This window comes from Lottia gigantea (genome assembly GCF_000327385.1).
Source record: "Lottia gigantea unplaced genomic scaffold LOTGIsca_32, whole genome shotgun sequence".
Classification (NCBI taxonomy): domain Eukaryota; kingdom Metazoa; phylum Mollusca; class Gastropoda; family Lottiidae; genus Lottia; species Lottia gigantea.
Window position 1 is genome coordinate 2,206,473 of NW_008709073.1, and position 13,981 is coordinate 2,220,453.

General features: G+C 34.8%; 1 protein-coding gene across 1 annotated transcript; it reads right to left on the reverse strand.

The window, feature by feature from the left end:
• Positions 1-8,166: 8,166 nt before the first annotated feature.
• Positions 8,167-9,959, reverse strand: LOTGIDRAFT_190164 (hypothetical protein). The gene is made up of 2 exons (XM_009058070.1): positions 9,865-9,959; positions 8,167-9,133 (listed from the first exon to the last, which is right to left on the reverse strand). Exons 1-2 carry the CDS (start codon positions 9,882-9,884, stop codon positions 8,341-8,343), a joined length of 813 nt encoding a protein of 270 aa, XP_009056318.1. The 5' UTR covers positions 9,885-9,959; the 3' UTR covers positions 8,167-8,340.
• Positions 9,960-13,981: the final 4,022 nt, after the last annotated feature.

Here is a 13,981-nt window from a genome sequence, read left to right on the forward strand (position 1 = left end):
TAGAGGGAAGGGTGAGGCACGTACCAATACTATGCCCCCACCCCCTCGGGCCATAAAAAGTTATTCTAAAAAAGAAAATTTCCCTACCCCCTTGACCCTCAACTTCACTGGTGCTCTCTAAAACCTGCAAAGGAACGCTTGGGAGCTCGAGTGCTCGTCAATGAAATCCTCGCTACGCTACTGCACATGCTGTATATTACCTCTGAAAGCACCGTGTCCAAACCACACACTCATTCGTAATAAGACCATCGTATCAAAAATACTGCAAAAGTTGTGATTGTTTAAATAAAATGTTGGTTACTTTACCTATAGATATATATAAAGAGTGGAGTTGGTTTAAAATCTCAACCCAGAAAAGTAGGACGTAAAACTCCATTCATTTCATTTCATCTAAAATCTCAACCAACTGCAAGTATTTGTTTTAAATAAACAAAAATTGTTTCGTTTCATTTTGTGCATAGTATTTTCGTTGTTTACAGCTCACCAAGACATATAAACAATGGCTGTAGTTGAGATGTGGTCAACACTTTCTTGCACCTGAACACAACTCAACCGATCCAGGTTTATATCTGCTAAGGGACTTTAAAAACGAAATGTGGATCGTAGCCGGTTCATTTTTGTCATCCATTTGCTGTTTGTGAACCAATGAGCATACACTGGTTTTGAACAGAGGTAAGTTTTTAAGAAAGGAAATTCAAAATGACTTTATTTAAAAAAAATATCAACTGTGTAGTCCGTTTAGCATAATTTTAAAGACATGTTGCATTGGCCCCGGAGAAAATTTGAGCTATATACGAATTATTGTATATATAGAAAGTGTCACCATCAACATTATTTTTGTTGGCTTCAACTGTTCTTTTAATTACCGAAAACAAGACTTACTGTCGTATTTTTTTAAGCCGTGAAAATTGGCATGGTAAGAATTTTTTCGCAAGTTCATAAACTTACTTCTTAAATGAAATTGAAAATTGAACAGCCTTGACGAAATATTGAACTTAAAAGGATATTGTGAAGTAATACGTTCTTCTTTCATGTCACCTTAAGATTGCACAAAGTAACAATGTAATTGAATGAGGGGTATACACCTTTTTTTTTTTTTCATTATCAAAAATGTCGTAAAGTATAGCTGAAAATATTTCAAAAGTATGCTATTTATATCTCTATGTATCTCCTTTTCAAACTGAATTTGTTGTTTGACTTTATAATGGCTCGATATCAAGCCTCTTAGTTGAAACCTTTAGAATACTTAGGAGACATAATTTTACACATATCCGTACAGTAGTTTTCTATCAGCTTCCAAAAAGCATAACGAACTTAAAACCCTTACGTAATGTTTTTAAATATTTTTGGCATTTGAAAACTGATGGATTTTTTTCGTTACAAGTTTCAGATACGTTAAAGGGCACATTTCTCTAGATTTTGGTGTAGAGTTTTCACAAATTTGAGCACAAAAAATTTACGACTTACACAAAATAGCGGAATAACTGAATATTACTTTACACAGATGTATTTATTCCAGTCGTATGTAAAACTCCATTTAGTTTATTTTATTCCCGTCTGATATGATTGTGTTATCTATATACATTTATTCCAAGATAATATAATTGATTTTCGGTTTCTGTTTTGGATTTTTCTTGATTCCATATTTTGCTTGATGTGGATTTTCATTCGGTACTTCGAACTGTATGTTTCCTCGAACAGCGGTAAGCGTCGACAATAACGAGCAATTAAAAGGATTTTGATAATGTTTCCTAAACTTTTAATGTGTATATGGCCTCCCCAGGAAAAGGTGCCCCCCCCCCCCCCACCTCATTTTCTATTTTTTTTTATACTATTATGTACTGAAACAATGGAACAATTGCCGGTCGCCCTCTTAAAAATACTGCGGTCCCTGCTTGTATTCCGCACGTAATGTTTCCTAGAAACGCCTTTGTGGTAAAATATAACTTTCTTTTAATGCATTTAGTCAAATCTACATATTATTTAGACAACAAACCAACACTGTAACATTTGCATATATACATATAGAAGATGATTCAAGCATGTGGCAATATTTCCATATAAACAGTGACAGATGCGCCATTTTTGGGGTTGATTTGAATCTTGAATATGTAAATAGTCTTCAGAAGTACTAAAATAAACGAAAATCGCATAATTCCAACACAAATATCTCAAATTAGAAATTTCTTTTCCTGTTTCTATAGATGTCTTTTTCTCTCAAGAGAGGACGACCCGTCTTTTTAGCTTTCAAACGAGGATAATCATGTACATACATGGACTTGAAGGAACAAATTTCGTCGGTGAGCTGTGAATACCATTACTGTTAAGCTTAGCTTAAAAAAAATCCTGTTTCTGAGACTAAGGTACGACTGGCCAAAACATAGCACGTCTGTTCAAATGCATTTGACCACATGGTAAAATTTGCACATATATACAGGAGATAATAGAAAACGTACGGCAATATTTCCATATAAACAGGGCTTTAAAAGACACTCCCTGTTTAAAAATCTGTAATGCACTGAAATAGATTGTTGAAAGATAATCAATGGCATTAATGAAGTTGAACATGTTCAATAATCAATCATACATTGGCGCCCCCAGTGGGTGTACAGGGGTAGCGGGGGAACAGTTTGCAGACCCAATTGTATCCCCACTTTATTTGTAAAAAAATTGAAAATATGATTTTTGCTCTAAATATGTGTCAGGGTGCACCAAATCAATTCATTTTTTCGGAAATCTTCATGTGAGAACTCTCACAGACGCTCGAGGAAAGGCTTGAAACTATGACGCCTCCACAGAGTTGACGCATCCAGACTCGGGAGGGTGGCGCCGACGCTGCCACGACACATAACATATAATTGCAGAGAAATGTGCCCCATACCGACCCCTAAAGTTCCAACTAATAATATCGAATCGTTATAAAGCCAAATACCAAAACTTGGTCAATATTTCTAGTACTTCAGAAAACTATTTACATATATTCAAGAATAAAACCAACCTCCCAAAACGGCACACCTGTCCCTTTAATTAACAATTAGTACTAACCATTTTTAATTAACCATTTTAAAATAAATTCAGTTTGATCACGTTAATAGCATACTTTAAAATTATTCTCAGGTATAATTTAAGACATACGGCCCCTTTAAGTTGAAGTTTGAAAATGCAAACTGTCTTAGACATAGTCTGGAGCCTGGGTATTGGCTAGGAAGAAAGATATTCCAATCACGACAGCTCTGATGTTGGCTAACGTCGTACTATATATGGCTAAATTAGTTCTATAAAAGTATTGAGTGGTGGTAATGAAGTCGAGAACAAACTCAGACCACACCAGCCTATTATTTCTTTCTTACAAAGTCAATTTGCTAGCATCTCTTAACATTATATCAAACTAATTGAGTAATTTCACCAGCCAAGTTCAATCGCAGACTACACGAGTTGATATCTTTAATGGAAAAACCTAGAAAATTAACTGGATGTCAAGACGTGATTAGTTTGTTAACGCTCCAGATGTGCCACGAACGACTTAAACATCGCTAAATTATCTTCATCTCAAGTCATTGTTATTCTCCCAGTGTAACCCGATTATACAGATTTCAGGACAGGATAATCCCCTAATTCTATTAAACTCTTCTTAGTGTAGAATATTCTCTTCTTCAAACTCTGTCCCCTGTCCAATGAATCCTTTTCGCCCATGCGTCCTAAATTGGAAACTTAAATCAGATACGACTTGATGTTTTTCCGTTCTATGCAATATTTTCGTTATCGATTCTTCCCGCCTGTCCAGTAAGTTTACTTACTTTGCTTTCCATGTAAGAACCATACGAAGTTTCGTACGGCCCAAGTCTTATCTGGAAACTTAAGTAAGAGTTGTTTAATGAGTTCGGTGAATTAATTCTGGAAAGTCTTTCGTAGAATATTCTCTTTATCAACTTTTCGTGACTGTCCAGTAAGTTCGTTTACTTTGCTTATAAGCAAATATAGAAAGTTGAATTAGATTCTATTACCCAGGACATGAGTCTCGGGAAATTTGTTTCCAATGTTCATTACTCCGACTTGCCTCAAACGCTGTGCACGTTAAAGACCCCTCGAAGAACAGATGCAATTACCAAAGCATAATTATTCACAATGTCAATCTGCTACGGACTGCGTTTTTTGCCTTGACTGTAAAAGCCACCTTTTATTGTATCGAATACGGCCAATCGGAGCCCTCGACAGAAAAACTGTATACATTACGCCTTATTACAAACAGAGTTTGTGTCGCAGGCTCTGATTGACTGTATTCGCTAACGTACAATCCAATCAAATCACCGCATTCACAACCCTCCATGATACAAGAAAGGTGGCTATTGTAAGTATAAGACATAATGGCTTCACATTGTGAAGATGTTGCCGCCCATGTGTATCTCAATGTACACCATGCCTGTTAGAGCCCAATAGGACATTAAACTCCATTTCATTATTTTGTCCTTGAATTGAAATAAAGTAAAAAATAACTTCCACTTGTAACCTTCATGACGAAGGTCGCATCTTTAACTGTCAAATACCAGAGATAACTACACAATTATACCAACATTATTCCATATTTTGTTGTTTGATGGTTTTGAAATCTAATCAAGAAGCAATTTCCCACTTGAATAAAAGAGTTGTTATTATGGTAAATCATCGATTGAGGACTAATATCATTTGCTTTTGAAATGAGTTGCTGTAATTGTTTGGTAGAGGTTGTTGGCTATAACAGGTTGTAGAGCAGTTGTTTTCAACCCGTTTTAAATATGCCCTCAAACCCTATAACCATGCAAACGATGTACCCAGAACACACAGTGGCGGTGCCAGTCAGGGTGCAGGGTGGGGGAGGGGGACGTTATTTGGCCCCTTAGAAAAAGTGTTTTCACCCCCAATTGTTCCCCCACTTTATATTTACCAAATCTGAAAATATGATTTTTATTCGTTTTTGCCCTTATATATTTGTCGAAATGAACCAAATCAATGACATTTTTTGAAAAAAATTTGTGAGTCCCCTCTTAGACGCTCCATGAAAGGCTTACACAAAGTTGCCGGATTTTGAAATCATCCTGGACTGTTGTCTCCCATTGCCACAACCATTTCCTTCTGTTTGTCCAATGGGAAATTTAAAACAAACTCGTAATGCATATAACCATTATTCTATTAATTATGAGAAATTTAAATATTACAATTACCATAAAGTGAAATATATTTGATAAGGTATACAGGTATAGCAAAAATATTTAAAACATAAACACGAGCCGTCCAGTTTATTTTTGATGCAGAATCGAGTAATTACTAAGAATGGTAACATCATGCAATAAGTAATGATTGTTCCCATATTAAAATACCATATAGCATAACGATTAGTAAAAGTTAAGGTGACAAAAACAAAAAATACACTGTGATTATGTGCTCGGATATCATTAGAAGTGCTGATCAAATATAATGCATTATGATTATTTTCTAGGATATCATTATGGATGTTTATTTTGACAGTTTTAATAACAAAGTGAGACACTGACACTGTTTAATAATAACATTATATAATTATATTTATATAATATAGCTGTATAATTGATGTATTGAGCATTTTAACAATGAATTTTTTTTATTATTATAAAAAAAAATATAATGCATTATGTTTATATTCTTGGATATCATTTTTAATAACAAAGTGAGATGGTGGACATTGTTTAAGAATAAAATAATATAATAATAATGCATTATGATTTTAATCTAGGATATCATTATGGATGTGTATTTTGAGAGTTTTAATGACAAAAAAAAACATTCTAAAAAAATATGTATTATTGTCATACATATATTCTAGGATATCATTATGGGTGATTATTTTTTTGACATTACAATAACAAAGTAAGACACTATTTGTAAATGGAATATTTTGCCCTAATTTGTAAATGGTACATTAAACGCTAATTTGTAAATGGAAAATTAAACCACAGTTTGTAAAAGGAATATTTAAACCGTATTAAATTCTTTATTGTGAAAAATACACTGAACTCTAGTTTGTAAATGATACATTAAACCCTAGTTTGTAAGTAATACATTAAACTCTAGTTTGTGAGTGATACATTAAACCCTCGCTTGTAAGTGATACATTAAACCCTAGTTTGTAAGTGATACATTAAACCCTAGCTTGCAAGTGATACATTAATTCTTAGCCTGTTAGTAATACATTAAACCCTAGTTTGTAAGTGATACATTAATTCTTAGCCTGTAAGTGATACATTAAACCCTAGTTTGTAAGTGATACATTAATTCCTAGCTTGTAAGTGATACATTAAACCCTAGTTTGTAAGTGATACATTAAACCCTAGTTTGTAAGTGAAACATTAATTCTTAGCTTGTAAGTGATACATTAAACCCTAGCTTGTAAGTGAAACATTAAACCCTAGTTTGTAAGTGATACATTAAACCCTAGTTTGTAAGTGATACATTAAACCCTAGTTTGTAAGTGAAACATTAAACCCTAGTTTGTAAGTGAAACATTAAACCCTAGTTTGTAAGTGATACATTAAACCCTAGTTTGTAAGTGATACATTAAACCCTAGTTTGTAAGTGATATATTAATGTGAATTGAACATAAGCCAACGTTGAACGTTGATATACATGTAGTGTATAATAGTTCTAAAATGATGCTTTAGCTGCTGTGGCACTGGGTCTATTTCTCCACTTATCTTCCACCATTTTGAAAACCATATCCTTTTGTCCTTCCGTCAGACCATTAAGCTTACCAATGTAATTTGATTTCACAGTGCCTGTTTTCATTAGCCCAATTGGGTCCAGAAGAATATAACATTCATTTCATTTTTCTATGTCGCAAAATACCTTGGCAGCTGGCATTTAGTCTTAACACTGCTATAGTTGAACATGATAATTTTGAATGCTGTGGTTTAAATAAGGGTCTATACGTAAACTAACGATGGATCAAGGAAATAGCGTTAATGTTTTCTTATTCAGTGAACACTTTGTTGGTGTATTTCGGATTATACAGTATGCTTTAATTTCTTTACCTACCTTTACTTTCGTTTTCTATCAATTTCATTTAACAAAAGGGAGCCAACTTGTATAAGATTGTTTCAATCAGACTTTGGTTAAATTCTATGAGTCTTCTCAGAAATATCTCAGAGACATCTACGATTCATTTTGTGAACCCGACAACACTGCTAGAGACCTCATACAACTAATGATGTTGTTTATTTGGTCAAACCATTTCTTATCAAAGAGGACAAACAGTTTGGGCAATAGTAGACTTTGAAAAGAAAGAAATTAAGTCGAATTATGTTTTTTTTTCAATTTGTGAAAGAAATGGAGTTTTACGTCGTTATCAATATGAAAAAGTCTATGAAGTTCACAGCCTGTATCATATATAATTTATTATCTCTTTATCTTTATTTTTACGTTTGTTGTCTCTTCGGATTTCAAGATTTATTTAGTCGCTGACGCCCAGACTAAACCTTCTACGACGAGGATATAGTCTGGGAGTTTTAATGAATATTCTGCTACGACTCGACCAATTACAAAGATTTTAAGTAACTTGGCCAGGCCATTGAATAAAACTTACAAACAGTATGCAGAAACATGACAAGATAGTTATGAGCCGCCATCTGAAATATTATCATCTCAATTGTTGTTGTTTGTATTGTGACCAAAACCCTTAGATGTCATTATCATTTATTTCAGAATATAATTTGTCAATGTTAGTGTTACTATATATATATATAAGTCCAGCTAAAATGTAAATGTACATGTATGTACCGAATAACAAAATAGTCCAACCTTCGTTGATTATGGCTATATTTTAATCAATGCAAGTTTTGTAAAGAACAAATATTCAGGGCAATACATCAACACATAGAAAACTATTGGCGAGACGGATGACAGACCTATCATGGTGAGGTCAATTATAACAGACCTGTCATATGGTGAGGTCATTCTCATATGTTAGGTCAATGATGACAGACCTATCATGGTGAGGCCAATTACAACAGACCTGTCATATGTCGGGGAGGTCAATGATGACAGGTCTGTCATAGGGTTAGGCGGTCATTAGTGACAGATCTATCATATGGTTAGGTCAATGATGAAAGATCTATCATTATGGTGACGTCCATGTTCACAGAAATATCATTATGGTTGTTTATTTTAACAGTTTTAATAACAAGATGAGATGGTAGACAATGTTTAAGTTTTAAAAATTTCATGCATTATGTTTATATCCTAGGATATCATTGTGTGTGTTGATTTTGACAGTGTTTTTGACCATTTATTATATGAAAGTTCATATACATATAGTTTATAAATACAATAGTTCTAAAATGATGCTTTAGCTGCTGTGGCACTGGGTCTATTTCTCCACTTATCTTCCACCATTTTGACAACCATATCCTTTTGTCCTCCCGTCAGACCATTAAGTTTACCAACGTAATTTTTCTTGGCTTGCTCTGAAGCATCAGTAATCTGGTTATTGGGATTATTTATATATGGAGCCAGGAGTTGCTTCCCTCCAGCCCAAGATATTGTTGTACGTGAAAACATGGCTATAATCATACAGCCAACACTAAAAATATCAACAGCCTTGGTAATATTTCCAAGTTGGACTTCTGGTGCAGTGTAGTAGGGTGGTCCTAAACCTTTCTGACCCTTAAGATCGTAATATTCGGAGTCATTAGATAAGCTCCATATACGAGCAAGACCAAAATCAGCAAGCTTCAACGTGTTACCCTGCATCATAACATTATCAGGTTTGATATCTCTATGTAGTACTCTGTTTGAATGGAGGTATTCCACTCCATACAAAACTTGCCTAATACATCGTATCAATTCTGAGCTATTCGGATTTTGACGTAACACGTAATCATTCAAATTTCCCCCACTACAATACTCAAGTACAATCCACAAATATCCCTCATCTGAAAAGCTATCTATATATTTGACCACATTAATATGAGATAGACCCATGTGTGAACGAACTTCTTTTATAGTTGCCGAATCATTCACCACCATTTTCTTAATGGCGTAGGTTTTTCCATCTTTATTACATTTAAAGACTTCACCAAAACAACCACTCCCAAGCTTTTCATCGATTGTATAGCCACGTATCTCTCTGAAAGAATTTGAATATGACGGACATTATTGCAGTGATAACCTGTGATATTCATTAAGCTACTATTTGGTCTTTTTGTTTTCATGTGGTGCCATGCAGACAGGGGTTTCAAATAGTGGACAGGCTGTCTCATTGGGGGAACATCTCTCGAGGTTGAATTTGAAATACTTCTCCCATGGAGCGTCTGAGAGGGTTCTCCACAAGAAATATTTTGAAAAGAAAAACTTGGTGCAGTCTGACGCATATTTTAAGGCAGGAATGTATACAAAAACATATTTCAAAATTTGTTAGAAATGAAGTTGGGGTGCAATTTGGAGTAAAAACCATATTTCTAGGCCCTATACCCTCATTGACGCCGTGACTGTGGCGTGAGATGTATGTGTTTCCTGTACATGTAATTATAAAACAAATCGCAAAAGTACAAATGTTATAAGTACATATGTTCGCCGCATATACAAGTTTGAATTGAAATGAATTGGAGGCCACGCACTTGAGGCGGTGCTGCAAAGCAGAGGTATTGTCATCCCCCACCTCTAAATAACCCATCGAATGTTGGAATGGATAATTGCATAATATCTTATCCGACATTCGATTTAATCGAGTAACTAAGTTCTAAGTTAGCAAGCAAGAGTCCAACTCGCTATGAAAACCCGATTCCTGCACAGCTATTTGTTCAATGAAACTATAATAAACAAAATATATCGCATCTCTATATAAATTAAGAAACTTACTTCGATTCACCAGCACCCATTTTAGAATTACTTCTTTTTGTGTCGTATTTTTATAGCGTTTGACAAATTTCATCGAAAATCTTCAAATCTGGTTTTTCCATCTTTTAAATTAAAGATGACTCACATTACGTGGAAACTTTTATATTGGTCGAAAGATGCAGACTGCCTCGGATTGAAATTTCATCGAAAATCATATTCTCCATAAATCTTCAAACTGGTTTTCCCATCTTTATCAAGTTGATTTTAAAAAAAAAAGATAAATAGTTAACATTCAATTCAATTGAAATGCAAACATGATAAGAACTGGCGTAATGTCCTCATTCATCTCTATGTTAAAGTCCTTTTCTGTTTATCCAGGCTGTACATACATGGACATTTATGATTGGTTAAAACTCTTAATTATATGCAATAAGAACATAATGGTATGATTAAGAATACATGATAATTCATTAGAAACACCAATTATTCTAATAGTTTGCTTAATGGATACTTAAAAATAAGGAAAACCTTTCTCCATTATAAGAAATGTTACCACTTCAAAAATATATCGGGTTTGAAACATTGACACGATGTGTCATAAAAAAAAATTACCATTAACTTAAAAAATAGAGATATGATCTGATTAGATTGTATGCTGATAGTTTTTCTTACCCACTTTTACTTTCGATTTTTATCAATTTCATGTAACCAAAATGGTTAAATTCTATGATTCTTCTTCGAAATTTCTTCGATTCTTTTGGTGAACCCGAAAATACTGCTAGAGACCTCACACAACTAATGATGTTGTTTATGTGGTTAATATATTTCTTATCAAAGAGGACAAACCGTTTGGGCAATAGTAGACTTTGAAAAGAAAGAAATTAAGTCGAATTAAGTTATTTTTCAATTTGTGAAACGAATAGAGTTTTACGTCCTCATCAATATGAAAAAGTCTATGAAATTCACAGCCTGTGTCATATATCATCTTTAAATTTTTATTTTTACATTTCTTCGGCATTCAAGATTTATTCAACTTTTTCTACTTTCAATTTCACTGCCAAAGATATAATCACCATTAAAAAAATATACAAGAGCAATGAAAGCTGCCAAGACAGTAGCCAACAAACATGAAAAAATAACTGTGAGCCGCCATCTGAAATGTAATCCAATCTCAATGGTTATTATAGATTTGTGTACACATATTAATCATATGCATTTCGCTTCTTTATACTTTTTCTTTAGGTATAATTTATGCAAGAACCTGGATCACGTGATTGGGTTTCGGGGAAGGGAGGGTTTGATTCTCCCAAATGTACAGGCCTAGGGTGGAGCAGACACTTTATTTAGAAATTAGGATTAAGGGTCTTGATATTGGGTTTTCTTCTGTTCTTATTCTGATCTGAAATTAGAAAAAATAACTCGCCCGATGGGCGAGAAGTATAGTATCTGTTATGTACTGATTGTTTTTAGTTTACTATGGACAATATTATCATTTAAGTTCTTATTTTTTGAATATGCAACTATTATTTTCTGCTTATAGACATGGGGGAATTTCTCTTGAAGGCTCTTATAGTGGGCATGAACTACCTTGCTTGCTCGATTGCTGGTTGTATTAAACGGGACAACAAAGGGTGCTATGCCTACATTATGATGAATATTTAGTCCTATAGGTCTTGCTGTATTCAATGTCTCAATCCAATGAGCCTCCCTAGATTGACGGAATTTGGTAGTTTCATCTTCGGGCAAGTCAATTTCTATACGCTCAATTGGGATTAGGGTGAGATCGTCTATTGAATGGTCGTCGAGGTTGAAATGATTAGAAACAGGCTTGTCTTTCTTTAATTTGATGTCTGACCTATGAGCATTAAAGCGAGTTCGTAAATTATTCTTAGTTTCTCCTACATATTGTTTGGGGTATTTCTTGCATGAAATTAGATATATTACATTCGAATGTTCACATGTTAGATGTTCCTGGATCGGGTACCTTTTATTCGTAGAGTTGCTTACAAAATAACGAGTTTCTGATATAAAGGGACATGTTTTGCATCTACTGGACAAACATGGAGCACTTCTTAAACCTGGAGGTACTTCGGCATAAAGTCTGTTTTTAGCTGCTATCTGTGCTAAGGTGGAATTTTTTATGTTTCGTAAAAATCGTTTAGAGTACCCACGCTCTTTCAGTTTTGAGAAAACAATCGTACAGGCTTAGTTGAAATCAGAAGATCTTGTACAAATTCGATGAAATCGTAAAACTTGTGACTTAATTATACCAGAAAAGGTATGTTTTGGGTGAAAGGAGCTCTTGTGCAAGAGTTGATGAGTATCAGTTTCTTTGAAATACACTTTAATATCCAGTTTATTTGTTTCTGCTATGGAATTTCTGCTATGTGGTATCGAGAAAGTCTATGCTTTTGTCACTCACGTTTGCGGTTAGTTGGATAGAAGGATGGTGGTTGTTGAGAATTTCAAAGAATTCCCAAAACTGTTCGATAGAATAAGTCCAAACCATAAAAATGTCATCCAAAAAGCGTCCGTAAAAAAGTGGGTCAAGTGGACAGAGGGGCAACACCTCACGTTCCCACTCTGCCATGAAAAGGTTTGCGTACGAAGGGGCGAATCGTTTGCCCATTGCTGTCCCTGAAGTTTGTAAATATGTTTTACCATTAAATGTGAAATCGTTTCGGCTAAGACAAATCTCTAAAAGCTGTAGAATTGCATCGTCGGGTCTGTTTGGATCTGGGTTTCTATTAAAAGCTTTACGAACTGCCGTTAAACCAGTAGTGTTATCGATATTGGTATACATAGAAGAAACGTCGATAGAAATTAAAATAGCATTAGAGGGAACTCGAAGATTGTTTATTTTATTGACAAAATCGGTTGTGTCTTTAAGGTAGGCGCGATGTTGGCATGCTAGAGGTAGTAAGAAATGATCAATGTATTCTGACACTGCATATGACTCACTACCACAGTCAGATATAATCGGGCGGCCTTTAGGGATTTTATTCGAGATAAACCACTCCTTGGTTGGATTCTTATGGATTTTAGGCAAAGTGTACAAATGTTTCTCGCGACAATCAGGTTTGGCAGACAGATAGTCATATTGTTTCTGTTTGAGATAACTAGTTTTGACTAAATCGGCAAGAATATTATTAATCATGTTAGCAGTTTCTTTGAAAATTGGTTTCGGTAAAATGGCATAATGTTTAGGATTATTCAGTTGATTCTCTGCTTCTGAAACGTAATCCTCCCTATTCAGAATGACACAACATGAACCTTTGTCACTCTTTTTAATAACAATGCTATCGTCTTTCTTAAGTAAGTTTAACGCTTCACGTTCCACTCGTGTGAGATTAGGCTTTTCGTGTGTTATGGAAAGGTTCACTGTTTGGCTATTCATACTAGCAAATGTTTTCAAAATTTCAGGATGGATGGCGGCCTGAGGGGGTGTCCACGTGGATTTAGGAATAAACATTGTTCTAGCACCACGTGGGGGGTGGTTTCGAAAAAAATATGTGCAGCTAAGATTTCGTTGAAATCGTTCAATGGATGGTCGGAGATAATCCAAGTTAGCTATCTTTGGTGTCGGAATAAACTTAAGTCCACGGTCTAAGATTGAATGCTGAAGGGGTGTGAGAATTTTGCGGCTCAAGTTAACTACAGTTTGGCCTAGCGGTGGCCTCTCAGTATTTTTATCCCCAGTAATTAGTTTAAAGACGTACTCGATGCTTGAAGCTGGTGTATCCAAAACAAATAAATGCTGTTTGCTGTTTCTGGAGACCAATGAAGATTATCAACTGTTTCGAATTCTTCTTCGTAGGGTGGTAAGATTGTTGCGCTGTTGATACTGGACTCCATCATCATGTTGTTGAGGGTGCTGAGGTTCTGTTGTGCTTTCTTCGAGATTTTATTTGAAATGGGTATACATGTGAAGAGGATCTTGGAGTTTGGGAAGGTTTTGTTGGCTGTGGCGATTAATTTCTGGGCTTGGTTAAAGGAGGTCGTTGGTATCTGATCACGGTTGTTGAGGCCTACATGAAGAATAATGGTAGTAGGTTTGGGATCATGGTCGTATGATTCCAGGATTGACTGTATGTGATGGATTTGGGCACCGGGGTAAGAATGTATTTCGGTGTCTGAA

Excerpts from the sequence above, each read along its gene's own strand:
- LOTGIDRAFT_190164 (XM_009058070.1), bottom strand. The coding sequence starts at position 9,884 with ATGGGTGCTGGTGAATCGAA. Across the intron at positions 9,134-9,864 it reads ATGGGTGCTGGTGAATCGAA|AGAGATACGTGGCTATACAA; the intron begins GTAAGTTTCTTA and ends AAATTCTTTCAG.